The sequence below is a fragment of the Malurus melanocephalus genome, unplaced genomic scaffold (genome assembly GCF_030028575.1).
Source record: "Malurus melanocephalus ecotype Western Australia unplaced genomic scaffold, MMel_1.1 scaffold_13, whole genome shotgun sequence".
In the NCBI taxonomy this organism is placed as follows: domain Eukaryota; kingdom Metazoa; phylum Chordata; class Aves; order Passeriformes; family Maluridae; genus Malurus; species Malurus melanocephalus.
The window spans coordinates 1,748,207-1,769,034 of NW_026623245.1; the positions used below are offsets into that span (position 1 = coordinate 1,748,207).

General features: G+C 42.4%; 1 protein-coding gene across 4 annotated transcripts in view; it reads left to right on the plus strand.

Moving 5' to 3' along the window:
* Window positions 1-460: 460 nt before the first annotated feature.
* CCDC85A (coiled-coil domain containing 85A) overlaps window positions 461-20,828 on the plus strand; it is a 67,441-nt gene continuing 47,073 nt past the window's right edge. For 2 of the 4 annotated variants that reach the window (XM_057382327.1, XM_057382336.1), the window contains exons 1-2: window positions 461-923; window positions 3,466-4,381. In XM_057382327.1, coding sequence (XP_057238310.1) covers window positions 705-923; window positions 3,466-4,381 — 1,135 coding nt within the window. In that variant the 5' untranslated portion in view covers window positions 461-704. Of the gene's footprint in view, window positions 924-3,465; window positions 4,382-11,643; window positions 12,007-20,828 lie in introns of those variants that run through there. The other 2 variants (XM_057382345.1, XM_057382354.1) reach the window with 2 other exon arrangements.

Here is a 20,828-nt window from a genome sequence, read left to right on the forward strand (position 1 = left end):
TGTGTCCGTGCCTCAGGTGTGTCCGTCCCGCAGGTGTGTCCGTGCCTCAGGTGTGTCCCGCCCGTCTCCCCGGGATGGCCCCGGCCGCACTGGCGGGCATTGGCCGGCAGGGGGCGCTCGCGAGCCGCGCGGGCCCCGCTGAAAAGCCGCGAGCGGCCCCGCGCCCGCCACTGGTGCCGGCAGCGCCCGCTCCGCTCTGTCCTTCCCGCCGCTTCCCGCTATTTCCCGCTCCTCCGCCGCCGCCCTGCCACCGCTATGGTGCGCGGCAGCGGCACTTCGCATCCTCCCCTGCATCCCGCAGCCCGGGGGCCGCGGGTACCGTGAGAGCCWCCGCGCATCCCTGGCGCTGCGGCGGGGACCAGGCGCAGCTGGCGCTGACCTGTTGCAAGAGCCGGGCTTGTCTTGGGGATCTTTTGTCTAGGTCTTTTTTTCTATTTTTTTTTTTTTTCCTTCTCGACGGGGGAAGTTTGCTCCCCAGACTGTGACCCGGCTTCCTCCACACCCTTTCCTCCTCCTTTTCCTCCTTTTTTCCAGGATCCGCTGTCTGGGGCCAGAAGCGGTCTCCCTCGTTATCCCGGCCCAGCGCTGGAGCTGAGGGCACCGTGCGGGCTCCGGGCTCGCCCCTTCCCCCGGCAGCGGCGGTGGGGCAGCCCCGGGAGAGCGGAGAGGCTCCGCGAGTGCCCCCGGGCTGCCGGGCCGCCACCATGTCCAAAGTGGCAGCGGAAAGTTGCGGGGCAGCGCCGGCCGAGGACTTGTCCAAGGTGTCGGACGAAGAGCTGCTCAAGTGGAGCAAGGAGGAGCTGATCCGCAGCCTCCGCCGAGCTGAGGCCGAGAAGATGAGCGCGATGCTGGACCACAGCAACCTGATCCGCGAGGTGAACCGCCGCCTCCAGCTCCACCTCGGCGAGATCCGTGGCTTGAAGGTAGCGGGGYGGGCAGGGTGGGACCCCTGAAGTTTGTGCAGTGTCTCTACGTCTCCCGCCGGGAGCAATCTCATCAGGTGGATAGACTGGGAGTAACCGCATGAAAAGTGGCCGAGGACTGGGGTGAATAGCGTTTGACCCCGCTTAAAAAAGGAGTGTCCGGCTAAGAGATGACTAGCTAGTCGGCAGGCTGTCGGGCACAGCTGGTTTATGCCCTGCTCCCGTATTGGTTGCGTTGATAAAAACACTAAAGTCTTGCCACCTTTGTGTTAGACTTCATTGGTTTTGAGTGAGGTTAAATGATCTCGCCTCAAATACCTGAGAAATAAGGGTTTGTGTAGCTCACGCTGTTTTCTGTCACTATTTTCAGACGWCTTAGTCTGTCAGGCAGCCTGGTAGGCTGCTGGAGAGAGTTGGTCATTTCCAGGATTCAGTGCAGCGTGTGGCAGGTGATGGCAAACCCTTGGGCTCAGATTTSGGATGATCAGAACCAATCCCTAATTTATTGTTTGTAAAAGACGTCTGGTAACACCTCTGACCAAACCATTCTCAGCTGTGTACTGGTGCAGGCTGCAGTCAGAGGCACACCAAGCCTGTAATGATTTRTCCCTTCTTAATTTCACTCTCTTGCTGGATATAAAGCTTAGTTTTTTCTTCTCCGTTCTGAGGACTGTGAGCAAAGTGTGTCTATTCACAGAGCATTACCTTGCTTGTGGATTATAGACATAGAAGTACTTTACCTTACAGTAGGCAGGACTACAGAACATTGTCTGGCTTATTGCTTTGAGAATTTTCAGGAAATTCCTTCAGTGAGGTGAAGTTGGAGGGAAGGAGAGAAGACACAGAGATGCAGTGTGGGCTTTTGAATTATTACAGGAAAGTGCATTAGAAGATAGCTCTTCACTTGTAGAGTGGCTTTAAATAACAGAATTATTGGGAAAATATCTCTGATAATAGTGTGGCATAAAATAAATAGCTTGGGGGGGAAGACAGTTCCTGCCTCCCAAGTTTTTATGTTCTGCAAAGTATGTGTGTCCCTTTGATGGTGTCTGAAGGTAGAAAAGACCCATCCATGATAGTATTTAGTAAAACTGAAACTTACATTTCAAATGTAAGTTCAATTACAACCATATTATCTTTCTCCCAGTTACATGAAAGAGTGTGACATCATGTGGCTTTATGCATTTTCCAGATAACTGACCAAACACATTTAACAATGTGTAGGAAGGAGTCACAAATTCTTCTTTCCATTCGGAACTCCTTAAGTCTGGTTTAACTTCCGCCTTTTGTTCAGATGCCTCAGCTGGAACTTTAAAAAAGAATCTGGGAGAAGGAGGTTTTGTGAGCCCTGTGTTGGTGTCTGGAAATCTCCCTCCTTTGTCATGTGTGAAATAACTGCTCCATGAGTATGAATGACCAGCTGGAAGGGTGCCTCCTGCTTCTGACTGAGAAACTGTAGACTTCCACAACTTTTTTATGCCCCTGTGGGATCATCTCAAACGTCTCTCACTAGCAGAGGTTTTTAAGGACACATTATAGTGTCATGGAGTTTTTTTTCCATTGTCAAATACTGGTTGAAACTATTTGAATTGCAAGTTATTTTTAGGCAAAAGTCAGACAAACAGGGGCATTCATGCACTCAAATCCAATGGAGTTACAAAAGCTTCCTTTTCTTAGGAAACTGTGCTAAAATGGTGTTTCCATAAGACTAACTTTTTAACAACTGTRGCTAATGTCTAGTTGTAATGTCATACATAAGGAATGAATATGTAGATGATGGAAGAAAGATAAATATGGTCACAAGCCCAAACTAGAGGGATAAAATACTGAAAATGTTTTTATTCTGCTGTAGTWATACTCTGACCACTTTTACTTCAGAGCATTTCCTTCAGACTGTTCCTCACTTAGGGAAGAGCATAGAATCATGTAGTTCATTGTGTTAGGAATGAAWAATCTCTTAAGCAGATGATTTTATTTCAGAGTGGTTGAAGCAGTTGTGGTCAAGTGATGACTGACAAGGATTTTTATGCCAATCAGAAACAAAATCCGGCAATCTCTAAAATGTTTTTTTTTTTTTTTTATCTGTGACTATGCTTTAGGGATTAGGGAGTATAAATGTTAATAATTAATTATTTAAGGRAGATTACAGTTTCTGATGTACCTTGCAGTTTTATTCAGCAATAAGTCCYGGGTGAATATTTCTCAGGGGAGCGAGATCACCATGACAACAATTACAATCTTTGCCCAGTTTGGGAGGTAAAATAWTCTGATATTTAGCATGAAAATTAGTTAAGCACCTGAAACTTTTTTGCTGTATAAAAAGTCAAAGATTAGCTCCAAGCTAAGGGCAGTTTTTGCTGGACAGCTTTGTTTGCTTGAAGCGTGGTACTGTCACAATGTGCCAGAGCTACACATGGAATTATTTATGCCTCACTGGAGTGCTTAAATGTGAGTTTGTAGCACTGCTGTCCACTGGCCTGTGTCACGGTATAAAATCAATTCCTTTAGACACTTCTCTGTCATGATAATCTTTCTTTTAAAGGACATCAACCAGAAGCTGCAGGAAGATAACCAAGAACTGAGGGACCTTTGCTGYTTCCTGGATGATGACCGGCAGAAGGGCAAGAGGGTGTCCCGCGAGTGGCAGAGGCTGGGCAGGTACAGTGCCAGYGTCATGCACAAGGAGGTGGCCTTATACTTGCAGAAGCTGAAAGAGCTGGAAGTGAGGCAGGAAGAAGTAGTTAAGGAGAACCTGGAGYTGAAGGAGTTGTGTGTGTTGCTGGATGAGGAGAAGAGTGGAGGAGCAGGCAGCCGGAGCTCTATCGACAGCCAGATCAGCCTGTGCCAGCTGACTGCCGCCAGCGCGTACATCAGAGATGTTGGGGATGGCAGCAGCACTTCCAGCACGGGGAGCACAGAYAGCCCAGACCATCACAAACACCACCCAAGCACCAGTCCAGAACACCTGCAAAAGCCTCGAGGGGAAGGAAGCCCTGAGCATCAGAAACACAGGAGTATCAGCCCAGAGCACCTGCAGAAGCCCAGGGGTTCTGGCAGTCCTGATCATCACCTGAAAGGRCCGAGCCCTGAACATCACAAAACCATTGTCAAAGTACCTGAACAACAAAAGCACAGCAGCAGCAGTCCAGAAACTATCCCAAAGCATGTTTTGAGCAGTAGCCCTGAACACTTTCAAAAGCAGAGGCCTGGTGGTAGCCCTGAGCATCAAAAGCACAGTGGTGGCAGCCCAGATCACCTTCAAAAGCACACGCCAAGTGGAAGTACAGAGCACCTGCACAAGGTGAGGGGTACGAGCCCGGAGCATCTCAAACAGCACTATGGAGGGAGCCCAGAGCACCTCAAACACCTCAGCGGAGGCAGCAGAGAAGGTACCCTCAGGAGACAAGTGACAGATGACCTGTCCCCTCACCACAGGAGTTTGTACAACGGAATGAATGGTGGGTCAATACTTGTAATGAAAGCTCACTTTGAAAATTGCTAAGGTAGTTTCAGTGCTATTTTAGCTACTTCTGGAGCAGAATTGTGTTTGATGTGAAACGAAAGGCAATTAGCCTGGTGTCAGCATTATTCCTTTAGCATGTGATTTAATTGGAACATACCTCTTTGTCTATCCAGCAGGTGTTAGGCAGATTAGCAAAGTCATAGTAAAGTGCATTTTGAGTGTTGGAGTAAGGTATCAAGGAGAAGCTCTTGGCCCTGACCCTCTAGGTTGGTAGATATACACTGTCACTAGGTGGATTTGTGTTTGCATAAAAGAGGAATTGCATTATGTTTCTTGTCCTGCCCTGTATCTGAATCAGCAGAGTGAATATCTCCAATTTCATCTCCACCTTTCTAATCTTTCTTGTCTGGAGCTTGAAAGATTTTTAWATTTCCTGTTTATTGATTGAAGGCTTCTTATATCCTTTTCCATAAACTTTGGAAAAGACCCCAGATGAAGAATAGGCTCAATAGAAATGAATCTGATAGCTCCTAAAGCTTTTCAAAGCCTTGCATTTGCATATTTTTATTCATAAAAATTTAAAATGTAGGAAGATCAGAAAGAGTTTCTTCGCTGTTGTTATKGCTGCCTTTTTGAAAGGTTTCCAATAAACATGCCTAGTTTTTGAGAGCTGAGTATCCTCACTGATAAAAATAAATTACTTGTCTTAGGAGAGTCACAATGTAAGTATTTTTTTATTTTGGAAGTTACAAAGTTCAATCATCCTACTCTGCTGTAGAAATAACTCTTTTTATACTTAGCAGAATTCCTCTAGCCTACTGCCTTTTATATCTTCCATGTGGTTTGGAATGTTTTCATGAAGGCAATGAGTGTCCTAGTTGAAACCTTTCTCCCAGATCTTATAACTTAGATTTGAAGCCAAGCTCTGTGGAAAGTGATGATTTTGCCTTAGCAAATGGTGTTCTATGGAGTTCATGTGTTTGTTTCATAAACAGCTGTGAGAAGCTGTGTTGACATCAGTGGAAGTGACCACTTGTTGGATCTGCTTGTGAGATGGGTGCAGTYCTCAGCCTTTGTCATGCTGGTCCAATTACCAGTTGGGATTAACTTGCACAATGCCTTCAGTTTTGCTCTTCTGCAGGGGCAAATCCACATTATTTTTAGTGAAATGTGTAATTTTGACAGGGCTGACCAACCCCAATGTGGTAAGTGTAGAGCCTTCTCTTTCTAAAGATTAAAAAATTATTAATAAGGTGAGTGTGTGMCAAGTATGTGAAGATGTGTAATTCAGAAGTTATTGAAGTTGGCCTTACACAACTTTTATTAAATGTTKTATTTCTTTCTCCATTCAGTTCTTTCTGTTTTCAATTGTTCTTGCTGTAAGTAGCATGAAGTACAAAACCAGACTTCCTAAAAATGCCTTGTTTCTTGCATCCATGATRTTTATCAGTCCATCACTGGTTATGTAGGAAGGTGATCTAAGGTTTTAAGACTGTCTTTTTAAAACTCACAGGCAGATGAAGGAAGATAAAGTTTTTCTGGTGCCAGCACTGGAAGAATTTTGGTTTTGTTTTTCTTTTATTTTTCCAAGTAGCCTTGTTAAGAACCATATTCTTAACAGTGCAGTGAAAGCAGTGGCTACTTTATTCCTGAGCTGACTGGCATCCTTTGTGCAGCATATTTCAGCTGTCAAAAGTTTGGACTCAGGCCACAAGGTGCTGGAGAGGGCAGCTGGTGCTTTGGGAGGCTCTTTATTGACTTTAATCAGAGCTTTGCCTGCCCTGTGCTTTATATAATCACTTTTACAGAGAAGTCCTCTTTGGTTTGACAACTTCTCTCACCAGAAAGTTGTCAAACCTCTCCTTTCATATTTATGTAATTGGATGCAAGCTTGAGGTTTAATTCTGACATCTGTCTGACCTTGATCAAACTTGGTAAAACTCTTGACAGCTCTGCTGAAGAAAAAGCCTTAAACTTCAGGGAAATACTTGGTTTTCATGGAGAGGCTGATTCCTTCTGGRTATTTTCTGTTTTGATTTTGTCAGCTGCTGTAAAGTTGTGGGGAACAGTTAATATGGAAGCAGTAGAAGTGCTGGCCATTATAGTTTATTATTGTTGTGAAAGTAATGTATAAATTAAATTTGCATGTTCTGTGCGTATGTGACTCTGCCATCAGAGTGTAAGTGATAAAAATCCAGCTCTTGTTGTAAGGAATGCTGMAATTGTGACAATGGGAGTTAGGAAGTGGCCTGGAAACCTGGCCCTGAACTCTGATGAGCAATACAAAARGCCAATATTTTGATTCTGGTCTCAAAATCATGAAGTAAGTGCATTATATCACATTAGTGGTACCTAGTCTGTTTTCAGGTTTGGRCTGTATCTAGCTGGCAGATGTATGCACATCTGTGTCATGAGTTTGTAGAGCACTTCTAAACTTATTGTAGTGACGTGTTAGCCACAAGAGTGAAGTGTGAYCCTAAATGATGAGTGGCAGAGACAAACATGTTTTGATATTTAAAGAAACTAAAACAAGTATTTTAAGTATAGTCAGAATTTACTAGACTCARTACAAGCCTGTCCCATCTTCCTTGGTCTGAACTGGGCTCTGAGTGGAGACCTTATTCTTCTGCATGATGTCAAACCTCATTCAAAAAGTGCTGTACTCTCTGCCTGGAACTGGTGTTCCTAATTGGAAGTATGTTTGTGAACAGCCCAGCTATTCCTAGAGAAATGGGAGATTCTAACAGCTCCCTTTYACCTGCATTTTTGATCCTGTCAGCACTTGGTGACCACAGGGAAGCAGTGGATTCCAYAGTGTGGTGTTACCTCTCCCAGAACTCGGGCTGTACATAAAGATGTATGGAATGGATTAGAGTGTTTGCAGGTTCCTGACAAACTGGAGCTGCAGTCAGAGCAGTTGCAGTATAATATTACAATGCCATCAGAAATCTGATGTGCAGCTGTAGCTGCTTTGCAGGATGTGTTTATGCATTAATCATTGGGGCTTCATGCATGTTTTAAGCTATGCGGGAAGTTACCTCAGCCGCCTGCTCACAGGCACAGCTGAAGGAATAAAGGATGAGGTGATAACATTTCCTTTCGTAATTCTTCTCATTTTCTATGCTCAAAGGTTTGATCTTGTTGGTTCTTTTTTTCTTGTATGACATGTCAGCTTTCATTTATAAGATTTATAAGGCTTAGAAAGCCTCTTCTTCATGGTTCTTCTACATAATTTTCTGAAATGGGTGTCCTCAGCCTTTGGAGTGGAAAAATGGGGTAGTAGAGCTAAATTTGGCTTGGTGCCTGTTAATTGAAAACACATGTATTTAATTCTACAGGTTTTAACCAAATAAAACATGGTAACAATCTTTTGCTGTAATCACACCTAAATGTTCTGGGTAATGAGAACAGAGGTATTTGGGATAGAAAGATTGCTGAAATTAGATGAGAAAATACTAACAATAAAAACATTTTGAAAAGACCATTAATGCAACCTAGAAGAATGCATGATGGCTTAGCTCTGACACGTATTTGAGATATAAATGCCTCTTTAAATTGATCTGGTTTTAGCATTTGCAATTTAAGTGTTGTTTTTTTTTTTTTAATCTAAGGGGTTTATTTTCAGCTCTCTATTTTAAGAAATCCTTTGTTTTACTCTGAGCTTTGACTTTTGTGTGAAAGGAAGGTATCCAAAGGCTTTCATGTGTGCTTCTCGCTTCCTGCTGAGGTTATTAATGAAGAGAAGTCAAACTGCTGACTAACACCTCCTGTACTGCTGAAGGTGTGAGGGCTCTTACAGAACAAATGCAGCATCACCTCTCCTTCAGCAAAGGTGTTTGTCGGCTAAATAGAGACCCAGCCTACATTTTGGACACTTTCTCTTATAAATGTGCTTCTGAGCAATAAAATTAAATCAGAAAATACTTCACTGAGTAAAAAGAGGAAACTGCAGTATGACTCCAGAGAGAAAAAGCTCATAACAATGTTACTGAGTTAACTGATACCCTCTCAGTGGAAACAGCTCCCATTTGCTGCCCAAGGAGTGGGATGATGTCATATTTCAGTGTATGTTTTCTTACACATTGTTTCTTACAGTTGAAATGCAGATAATCTGCCTGTCATTAATGGCATTGTACAGCATTCTGTGTGTGATTTGACYTTTCCTGGTGGCACCCACAACTGCACATCTGCCTCTGGGAGCCTGAGGCAGCATTTCTTACTTTTCAGAGTGTAAACAAAGGCTACAAGGATCGGTAGAATTTTTTCCTTGTACAAAATAGCCAACTGTTTATTTCAGGTATTTATTTTTCAAGTGTGGAGCTCTGAAACTTTGTCAATCAGTCTTTCAACTGAACTCCATAGGTTTCATGTCAAACTTGTAAATTTGTTTTATATTATACACTAAGAGAACTGGGGCATGAGATGTGAATATGTATGTGACTACAGCATGCTGTATTTATTACCCAACCCAGTTTTTTACTGAGCAATTTATCATGTTGAAAATGGGGTTTGTAGTATCAAAACAATGAACTACTAGAAACCCATGTGTTAGTAGGGAGAGGTTTACAGTTGTGTGTCCTTCACTGACAAAACTTGTTTCTATTTGAATATTCTAGTGTGAGGTGGATTATCCTTCCAGCAAAACTCTTGATATGGTAATGGCAGAGTGATGCCTCTCCTAATGGAGAGACTGGCCTGATTTCATATGATTGTCTGGTTGTTCCTGCACAGGCTGATCCAAACAGGTGCTGGGGGCAGGAGTTTGCTGTTTGGTGCYGTGGCACTGCTGACTGCAGCGGGATGTGCTGAGGCCCTCCTGTTGCAGGGCTGAGAACACCCCAGCACCTTCTGGGAAGTTACTGCTTCCAAGTTTTATGCCTTTTCCTTTTCCCTTTAGGCTGCATATCCCACTACACAGGTCACTGTGTTTTGCAGTGTGAACTTGATAATTCAGCTGTTCTTTAATGGAAGCAGGGCTCAGGGTAAGGAATAGAGACATTGCCTTTCATCAGTGCACCTCGTATCTCTGAGAGCAAGGTACCTGTTAGTTCRTGAGGGGGATGTTAATGAGGCTGAAGGCAGTTGGTGCTGCCAGGGATTTCGGATCTGGTCCCGCCCTTCCCACGGCAAACACCTATATAGTGACTCCCTGCAGACTTGTGAGCAATACCCATCCTTGCCAAGTGTTTCACTGGGATGGAGAGGGGAAGCTGTGCTGGCTCTGTAATTGCAGATGTGTGKCCATCTCTCATGTTTGGGATGTCTGTTGGAATTTTGCTGACACCTGACCCCAGAACTCCAGGAGGGAAAGGCTGCTGATCAATCTCAGCACCGGTGACAGGTGAACAGGCCAGCACTTGTTCTCACCCTCTGACTTCAGTGCTGGTACACCTGGGGTGGAGCTGACATACTGATCTTTTCTTTCTGTATTTCATTGTGCATTTTTGAAAACAATGTACTTTCTGAGTAGTGAATGGGAATTTGTTTTGGTATGTACAGGAAACAATAGAAAAGCTTATTTCTTTTTCATGGTGATTCRGTCAAGGTGTAAGTCATTTGCCTTTACCTCAGATAGCTTATCAGGAGTTTGCRTGGCTGTTTGTGTTATCTGCCTGAAATATGGGGGCTCATTTGTGTGTTATTTTATTTTTCTTAGTGTCCAAATGGCAAATCCTCACATTAAAGCCTTGTCTGAGTCCTTGTTTASAGAGAGTACTTTTAACCTTGTGCTCAGCACCTTGTGTATCAGTTCTTCACACAGCTTTTGGAGTTAATGTTGTGAGTTTATAACACTWAAATATGGATTTAGAAACAACACTGATTAAATTGTAAAATTCTCTGAACTCTGGCACTTATGATGCAGTTAGAATATTCAATAACTTTTGGTAAGTGCTGCTTGTTTCAGAAATTCAACCTTGTAGTGTATTATGTGTGCCAGTCAAAGTGTTCCTGTTATCCTATTAATGGGATTTTAAAAAAATTAAAAATTTTATTATGAAGTTATCAATGGAGAGTTGTTGCAGGCTGTGCAGGGGTTGGAGTTGAATGGGTTAAGAGTTAAGGAAGAGTGTGACAGTCAGTATGGGGTTCAAATTTTGTTCTGCCACACACAGAGTGCAAGGATAYAGACAGGAGTAAAGGACAGCAAGGCATTCCAAATTACAGGGTATTTAATGAGGTATAATAAGGCCTCGTGTACATAAGAAAATGACTCTGGCAATGAAAATTCATTGGCTTCTGAGCTAGTAAGTCATATCTTAATTAGTAAACTGAAGCACAGCTTATCTTGGGTCATATTGTCATATGCACAGATATATCATTACTGAGGGAGCACTGAGAATTATCTTCAAGTCATGATCTTGATATAAATCTTGTCTGCCTGTGCTGCTTCACTGGTTAAAGGGTGGTCTCTGTGAAGAGAATCAGCTAAGACTGAAACATAGCTTTGAATTTTGCTTAATGCAGAAAGCAGTACAATAATCTGTTTGAGAGGGAATGAGTTATACAAGTACAACGAGGGGAGTGAAGGACATACGCTGAAGTTGTATTTAAAAACAATGAACAGTAATGCAATTAGTCTGTGCRCATTTAGTGGGCTTGTAAATTTATTTTTAAGTGCTTTTAATTCTGCAAAGCACACAGAAAGGCGTCAGGATTGTGACCTGTGTCCATGAGCATTTGGAACACAGCATGGAAGTGTGTGCAAATTTATTGATTGTGAACAAGAAAGCTGCTGTCTTGATCCAGGCTGTCTTAAAAGATGAACAGTTCTGTGAAGCCTGTGAATAACAAATTGTTTCACTCATCATTTCTGCTATAAAATTTCGGGCATATTTGCATTGTTTCTGTAACATTCATGAGGAGTGAAGAAGCCAGCAGCTGTGYGTAATTCAGCAAGAATGGGCTTCTYCTACCCTTTATTTTTTATTTGTATGATTCATGTCAATTTTCCTGGTTTGTAGAAGTCCATGTAATGAATTAAGTTGTTATTTGGACCAATCAAACATAGCAGTATTCAAGCTCTGTCAAGGGTAAGAGATGTGTCATAGCTGAAATAGCCAGTGAGCCATGTGGTAACCAACAATATGGAATGTCTTCTAAAGGTCTCCTTTTCGGTACTTCCTCAGGGTTACACAAATTATTCCAGAGCCTTTATGCCTGTAATATTAAACACCTCTAATCTGATCAGTAGTGAGATAGCTCCTTCAAATGTTTGACTTCAAAACTCACTACATTTTTTCACTGCATCTCTTTAAGCTCCCGAGAGTTGTGAAAATTTGCCTTGATCAACTGTGGAGCCTGTACCTGTGACTTGGATTCAAAGAAAAATATCTGTGCTTTCTACAGAGGCTATMAGGCTGATTCATCACTCCATGATAAGCTTCCACTTAGGCCAAGTGCAAATAAGCCTGGAGAAAAACATTGATTGCTGACCCACATCCCCTCTTGGCTTCTGAGTCTGTTTTTGGTTTACAGTGAACAAACCTTAATGATGTTTGAAATCCATCTTCTGAATTTTGTGGGCTGAGAACATTACTGAGGACATTAAGATGAGTCTCTAAAAATAGTGTTGGATTATGAGAAACAAAAAGAACATTTTACTGAAGGCAGATGAATATATCAAACACATGAATGCTGTGAGGCAGAACCTGAAAATTGAGCAGGTTCTTCCTAGGACTTGAGCACTTCACTCCTTGTTGGCACCTGACTTGCACTGGAATGGGATGCCCAGATAGAACAAGATGCTTAAACATCTGCGCTCATGCAGTGCTCTGAATGAAGTCACTTGTCTGTCACTGTCATTCATCTTGTTTGCTCACATCCATTTCAGAAATTTATGTAACCTGAAGTTAAATTTTGAATTTTAGGTTTTTGCAGTGTCACTAAGTCCGTAAAGGAAACATGACAAGAAAGCTTTCCAACAATGTTTTTTTCCTAACCAGTTCTCCAACCACCAAGACGAAAGGCTCTTAACTAAACAGCAGAACATACCAAATCTGTCTCCTCCAGGTACAGGTGTTAAGAGCTGTTTCACTTATTCCTGGAACTTGATGCTTGGTCTACACKCCAGCCCGTATTGCTGAATGCTACATTTTGACCACTTACAAATAGCAGCATGTGCAAATATTTTGGAAAACTATGAGGACCAAAGTTCCTGGGTTTTTATTAAAACAAATCCTAATTTTGGTGTGAAGGCATTGGGATTTATGTGTTTTAGCTTCTCCATGAACACAATTGAATGGGAAGTTATTTTAACTTTTGAGTGTACCGGCATATTATATTCAGCCTAAATTGCTGGRTTGACCACTGGCATGGAAATGACTGATCAGATTGTTTTGGAAGCATGGATCCCAGAGTTGTATGCTGTCAAGCCACTCCATCATCCTGGATTTGTCAAGAATGAGTTGGACAGTGTGGACTTGTTGTATCGATTGCAATTCTGCAASTACAGCCAGTTGTATCTGTGGAATCCTGAAAAGGTGGCTGGGGAACTCCAAAAGAAGATATAGCACAAGAAGTCTTGCTTGATTCACTTTCATGATAACTGTACAGCATTCCAATTTAAAATGTATTTGCTTATTTACTGTCACCTAGAAATGTGTCCTTCAGGTACTGGAGCCAGGAGTCAGTTTCCTGGGCAACACATTCTCTTCCACCTTTTGTGTTTCATGGTGTTTTTATTTTATTTTTTCAGCTAACAGGACTGACAGTTGATTCCAGTGTCACTTTGGAAAATGGATATTTGAATGATTGGTGAAGAATGTTTGGATTAGAAACAATTTCTATTGGTGTTGAAAGCAAAATACTATTGAATTTATCACTGAAAAGATCTATAGTTTATGAAGCAAACCTTGGCTGTGTCTGCCTTGTGCTTAGTAGAGCTGCACTTAGTACGTGTATTCTTCAGTCAGTTGATGTTAGATATTAATCCTGCATGTCACTTAAACCTAATGTAAGATTTTTGGATATTCCTTGTCCTTGTTGCARGGGAAACAGGATGTTGACTGCAAAGATACAGTCAAGTAGCAGTTGTCAAATTTAACACTTAAATGCTTTTAATACCTCCCAGGTTTTGTTAGATTTTGATTTATTTATTCTTTCAATGCTCTTCAGAAACACATGAAGATGCACARGAAGCAAAGAGGATCTGGAAGATCTCAGGAAAGGATCTGTAGTGAACAAGAAAAATGACTAGTAGACTTTTACTCCCCGGAATGAGAAAAATTCACACAGTGTTTGCATTTTGTTTATTAGGAAATGCTGTTTCCCAGGGAACCAGGAGTATTTTCATGCCAAACACTGAGGCTTGCTGGTCTTTGCCCATGAGAGCAGTACTCGGGGGTCAGGAGAGTTAGATGGTGACTGAACCATTTTCTTGATCTGTTCCTCAGCTCATGTAGCTATTGATGTGGGGCTCCAGTGCCAAATCTGTGTCCTGTCACATCCCCAGAAACACAGGGGAAGTGTTCTTTGGGAGACAGTTCCTCCTCTGCTCCAAGTCTCATCAGCTGAGTACAGTCTCAGTTTAGCCACACCCAGTGACATCTGTTGCACATGTAAAGATAAAAATGTCAGCAAACAGAGATTTCCCTATTTTAATGGTGTAAATCAGAAGTAACTCTTCAACCTACAGACTGCAGGCACAGTTCTTTTTCTGAGCTTGATCTAGCTCAGATTCTGTGGAGGTCAAGGCATGGATGAGATTGTTGACCTCGGCTTAGCATGATGGCCCTAAACCTCTCCCTGGCCCTCTCCATGTGCAACTCCATCAGTGTTTATTCTCCATGTCTTGGAAGGTGTCCCCTGACAGCAAACCAGTCAGCTCAGCCAGAGTTGTGGCAGTTTGGGGATAGCTTGTCAGATAGGGTTTGGTTTCATCGCTGACAAGTTTGTTAATGCCTGTTCCTGTAGGACGGGATATCTGAGTATGATGTGCCTCCTCAGAGCTGAGGTGGGCTCCTCACAGCTCRCATGGTTYCCTTCATCACTGTAATGGGGTCATYAGACCYTGGCTCCTGTTTTACTCTGGTTTTGTGARCATGTGTTTTTATGGATGTGTTGTGCAGAAGACTTGGCCCTCTAAACACAAAGCCACGTGCTCAAAAGCCCAAACCCAAGTATCTGAAAGCGAGCAAAATAAGTGTTCAGTGCCATCCCTTTTCACACATTCAMAGGTTATTCTGAGTTGTAAGGGACCCATGAGAATCATTGAGTCCAATTCTTYAGTAAACGGCCTGTACAGGGATTGAACCCACAAGCTTGGTGTTATGYGCTGAATTCATGATCAGCTGGAAAGAGTGAAACTGTAACACATTKATCATCACAGTAACAACATTTATGCCTCTTCAGGAAATTGCCATTGCGGTGTGACTGTTCTTTTCAGTCCCAAAACGTTCTGCTCTGGTTCATGCCACAGAAGCTCTCTGAGTTCCATGGAGTCCTGTGAGCTTCTGCAAGGTCCACAGCAAGTCTGTGACCTCAGAGGTGGGACTGGGGTGCCTAGRAGAGAGAAGGATGTTGCTGTTTTCCTTTGCTCCCTTGGTTGGAAAGCCACTGAATGTCCTGTCCTTGCTGCAACTTGTAACCCTGGAGTTTGAGCGTACAGAGGTATTGGGACTGGTCTTGCGTGACTGAGGAGAGAAAGCAGCTCTGCCCAGAGAGCTTGGCTCACAGAGTGCTAGCCCTGGAGAGCTCCTGTGTGTGGGCTGGTATGGCATCGATGTGTGGAACATTGATTTACGCGTGTGAACACTCCCCTGGTGGCAGCCAAGTCAGAAAAAACATCTTTATAAAGGTGAGACCTTGATGTATATAAAGASCTGTGGGTGTKTTGTTACCCTGAGTAAATGCCTATKCTTGTCAGTAGTGCCTGGTTCCCATTTGCAGCTCTTATCAATACTTCTGGAAATGATTTACCAACCTTGCAAATATTGTCATCATCACCGGTGTATTAAGAACCGTCAGCTGAACAAGACAGAATTAATCAGCCACCAACTAAACCTTAAGTGCAGGCTTCCTGAGGTTTTGCTACTGATTATTCCATTGCATTATGCCAAATTTCTGAAAGCTTTWTTCTTAGTCTGTTTTCAGTGTGGTGTAAAAACTGGGGCTGAAGTTACTCACATGCCTAGAAAACACCTCTATGGACAATCAGYTTGATACAAACATTTTCAATGTGCTTCCTTTCAAAATCAATTTTTAAGGCAATGTTTCCTTCCTTCCTGAAGCTCCTGAATTGTGCTAGCCAGGCCAGTGGGAAACAAAGCTATTTTTAATTCTCTTTTGTGTGWGCAGCAGTCCTATTAGAAGCTGTTAATGTACCTTTTGCATTTACAGGATGCTTAAAGGTGTCCTGGCACACTAAGTGATTTACAATGAATCCACACCTGAAGGGCTGCTTTTCTGGAGGAAGCTCTATTTTTTGTCTTGTTTCTTGTGGCCTATTTTTACTGTTGCAGGGTAGTTATGTAGCTGTAGTTGCCTTGATTTGGGAAATCAAGATGCAGGTACAAATCAGAGACATGGTCACCTATCTAATGGGGATTTCTGGTTGCTAACTGGTACAATCCAAAGGAGCACTCATCTTCCCTCAGAATAAAATTTAAAAATTAACGTTGTTGAGCTTTAAAAAAATGTGAACAGTATTTTGGCAGCAGGGTCATCTGGCCCTCTGTATCCATCAACAGTGTGGCATGTTGTGACTGTGCCAGGGAGGGGGGGAAGTGGTGCTTAGCAGATATAAATCTCCATGACGAGGSTCAGGCTGAACATCTGTGACTTGGCAGATGTGGAAGGGAGGAACTCGGGATTTAGAGCTGTTGTGGCTGAGCGCTGGCAGACTCTGTTCTAGCAGGTAGGTGGCTGCTGCTCTCTGTCAAACACTGTGGGCTTAAATGTTTGCTTAAAATCCTTTGAAGCTGGGGCTGTGTGCAAGGGAACACTGGAGAAAGATTCTCGCCAAAAGCTGGAGGTTTCCTGTGCAAAGTCACTGCAGCAGAGTCATTTGGAGATGTGTTCTGAACGGCCCTGCTCACAGCTCAGTCCACGCTCTGAACCCCCCAGTGATGTGCACTCCATGGGGAGCTGGGATTTGACATCCTGGGATGGCAGCCGAGACATTCCCAGCCAGGGAGATGTGCTGACAGGACTGCARCAACAATCCTTGTTGGGAGCCCAAAGTTCCTGCAATTACAGCAGCTTCCTGCCGTGCCAGGCAGCGAGTCCTTAATGGTCCTGCTCGGCTGAAATGTGCTCTGAGTGCAGTTTAATGTTTCAGACCTGGACAGAGATTAAAGAGACATTAGTGCTGCTACTATTTTAATCTTAATTACAAACCAGAGCAACCACCAGGTTGTGTCCTGAGCRTGATTTAGCAACCTGTTAGTCTTTTAATTATCTCCTTCCTAATTAGATTGCTCTGATTATTTGGTACTTGAAATAAGTGTATATTTTTAAATTCTCATGGCAGTAACTTTTGGAAAAAAAATTAATTGCTTTTCATTTTGCAGACATTTGTCTTTCATGCTGAAGTACAGGAACATATGGTGCTACTTCTGAGGGAGCACTTGTCTAAATATTTTGCTTGTAAAATTTTCTGCAGAACCATATAATTTTCTCCTGTAAAAACATTCCTAGTGTATTTAACTGATTTTATAGCTACTTAATGAGATTATCATGTTTTTATCATTGTAAACTTTTAACGGGTGTAGATCAAGAAATTAAACTTCGAACCCCGAGTAAGAAAAATGAGCAGAAAGTAGTTAGAAATACAAAGAGAGTAGTAAGAAATAATGATAATAGTRTAAAGAAAATAAAATAGTTTAGCAAAACACATCCTGGGTATTTTGAAGGGGTCAAGGCAGTATTTTTAAACTGAACTCTTGGGCTATCACTGGCATTCAGCAGACATGGAATCCTCTAATRTAGTGTCTATAATCCTCACATGGGAGCTGGTTACATCTCTGTGTTCAGTCTAGCGAACACGCTTCCCAAGTGATGGTGTTCCTTCTGCYTGAGCCATGGGAAGCCTGAGTCATGAGCATGCATTTAAAAATGTAAACCAGCCAGCACATTCATCTATATACAATGAAGGCAGACTGGAAATGTTCATAAGTGTGGTATGGCCAGAAGAGTCAGAGGAGTGGAATAACCGGAATATTCTGTATATTTTTGTCTACATTGCTAGACTCTTACCCAGCATGAGAGATGATTAGTGAGAAACTAATTGGCTTGTTAGATAAACATATTTAGAAATGTATAAAGATATATATCTCGGGAATGATGCAGATCTAAAAGCTTTCTTACCCAGCAGTGGGAAATGCATTCCAGGGGCAGCATGCCAGGTTCCCTCTCTGCTGCCTTGGATATGCTGAGCCAAGTCTGGAGCTCTTCACAAGCTAGGTACCTTGGAAAATGCTGCAGGGGTAAAGCGAATCCAGGAAAGGAAGAGCTGTCCCAGTCATGACCAGGAGGCAGAGTCCTCTCCCCAAACAGGATCACAGATGGAGCAGCAAGTGCACAATTGCTGGAAGCGGAAAGGCAAGAGAAGGWTGGACTGAACAGGATCTCCTTTCTTCTGCAACTGGGTTCAGGACTGATTGCCATCTCTAGGRAAACACCACTCAGATGTGGAGGCAGTTTTTGTAGCTGTAATGAGAGCAGGCTGTGTTTGATGCTGAAGGTTTGGAGTCGCATCCAGCTGAGCAAAGACAACAGAGTTGCTCTGAAAATAGTTTCTGAGAGGKTTTTTTTTGAGAAGAAGAAAGTAGATGAGGTCAGGCAGATTCAAAGTTCTATCTAGGAGTGCATAGGTTGTAAAGTGAAGGACTGGAAAAACAAAAATGTTAGAAGGACTCTGAGCAAAGGAAAATGTCATGATCCAGTTACCCAAAACTGGATAATGTAGGATTTGCTCTGTTTTTGAACAGTATTCCTGCTTCCCAAAAATGAAGGTGTGGGAAAGCAGAATCAGATTCCAGGATAACCAGAACTCCAGCATTTCCAAGTTTGAAATGTTACAGAAAGCTGTAGGTAATGATCACTTATATGTCACTTGTTTGTGGGTGCTGAATGCAACTGAAGTGTTTTGTTAATGACTTTGTACTTTTACAGACAGTCACAGGTATGAGACTGGTATCCTGCCCACCTCATTCTGCTGTCAGGTGAAAACSAGGACATTTATTACAGTGCCAGTCATGCTGGAGTGACTGCTATGGTGCTGCTGATCCTGACCAGCTCCCAGGGGCTGCTAAGGATTTGTATTTCCGTGGCATCTCTGAGATCCCTGTGGCTTTTAGTGTCTTGAGCACTGTGAGGAGCTCCTGCCAGTCTTTCCTCATGACTGGGAATGGAGATTTGGCAGTTGATAATCTACAAATGTGAATTTCTTTTTGTGTGCCCTCTCCTCCTCTACCAGGGTTCTCTATAAAGGAGGATTCTTCCCCTATGTACTGGAAGGCAGAAATCTTYCATTATGGAGTATTTTTCAAACAACTGCTGCCAAAATATCAGTCATCAGTCTGCATTAGTCGAACTCTGCTATTGAATCTGAGCTTTTTTTATTAAAAAAAGGAAAAAGCAAAGTATGTTTTCTTTCCRATTCTACTAAATTAATCTTAACGATTTGTGAAAGTTTTTACTAGGAGTCTTTTGATTATTATTGCTGGTGAAAATGCAATTACATTGGAAAACCAAGTAAAAGTCTATTGTGAGATTAAAACCTACAGTTCTGKTTTTTATCTGTGATGTATTTTTGATAGTGGGTGATTTATTATTCAGAGTGAGACAGGGATCCAGGAATTCCTACTGGTTCCCATTGTTAGGCCCTGTCTAGAAGCTGTTTGAAGTCTTCAGCATTATGAAGTTCCTACAGGTGCCTGTGCTTTGGGGTTGGAAAAAGATGCTTTGGGGTTGGAGAAAGATCCCAGGTGAAGTGAATAGGGAAGAATCTGGTGGTTCATTTGATATGTGGCCATACTTGGTAGCAGCTCATTTAGGGGACTACTTGTCTCATTTTTATTCAACTAGAAAATGCTCATTCAACTGCACAAATAAGACTATCCATCTGTACACCTATTATGGGGTCAGATTGATTAAATTAAAAKCAATGAATTAACTTCATTTAAAAAGGTCACCATGAATTGCTCAGTAATTATTTAATCCTATGTTACATAGGTAGAAGGCACCTTATAACTAACATGTTAAACTACAATTTTTTGATCCAACATGAGTTTTGAGGGGTTTGTTTTTTTGTTTTCAGCATTGTCAAGGAACTTAGTTAAATAGCCTTACAAAGGTAGAAGGTTTGAAAGCTTTATTGAATAATTTGTAATGCTTAGTTTTAGCCTTAGGACTATTTCTAACTATAGCCTGAAGTACCTTTAATCTCTCAGTTTGTCTAAATGGTAATTCTGATAAATTTAACCTGAATCCAAGGTCTTGTGGGGTTGTAAACTTTCTTGGAAGGTTACTCAAGGAAGAAATAGGTTTGTTTTTAATTGCACAGGCTATTATGAAATTGCCTTTCTGGTTTGAAAGCAGAAAGTGATCACGTGCAGTTGCCTGGGAGCTGCCATCCATCCATCCATCCATCCATCCATCCATCCATCCATCCATCCATCCATCCATCCATCCATCCATCCATCCATCCATCCATCCACCAGGATATTTATGAAGAGTCAAAATGTTTATCAGGGCAGTTTTTTATATTTCCAATTTCATTATAAGTTAATCTGTGCTTTTTAGGGAAATATACAGCTGTGGGCCACATCCATTCACAATCACCACACCCCATCCTTCCATACTCCTGTACAAGGCTCCAGGTTGGATGTGAAACTCTTGGTGGAAAATTCCAAGYGTGCTTCAAAGGGATAGGCCAGGGCAGGAAAGTGCACAGTGGGTGACACAGAGCTTATTCTGTAGCTGCATGGATAAGCTCAATATTCAAGTGTCTGAGATGCAACAGTAAGAGAGAAAATTTATGCAAGTGTTGCAAATCCATTACTGGACTGGGAGCAGGAAATAAGCCCTCCTCTCTGCCATAAATTAATGTTCTGGAAGTCTGGGAGCCATCCTTGCTGGGCACCAGGCTCTGCCTAATGCTTCGAAGGAGAATGTGTGTGAGGAGCACTTGGGATGTTATGTCACAACCTGTGATTACATTTTGGGAGATTGACATTGTTTTTTGCCTGTTTCTTTTTGACATCACTCTGGTGACAGCTAAGGGCCAACAGTGTTTGCCAAAGAGATAAGGGTAGGCTGATGGCTATTCTCCTTGACGAAATGCAGATTTTAGTCATTGATAATTAAAAATCACAATTACTGTGTGATCTTGGATGTGGTTTCGAGCTTTTTTCCTCTCAAGTAAAATAATTTAAAAAAAAAAAATCACTGGAAAATGGAACTAGATGGAAAAACATGGTGGTGGTTAAGTTGTGGAGAGA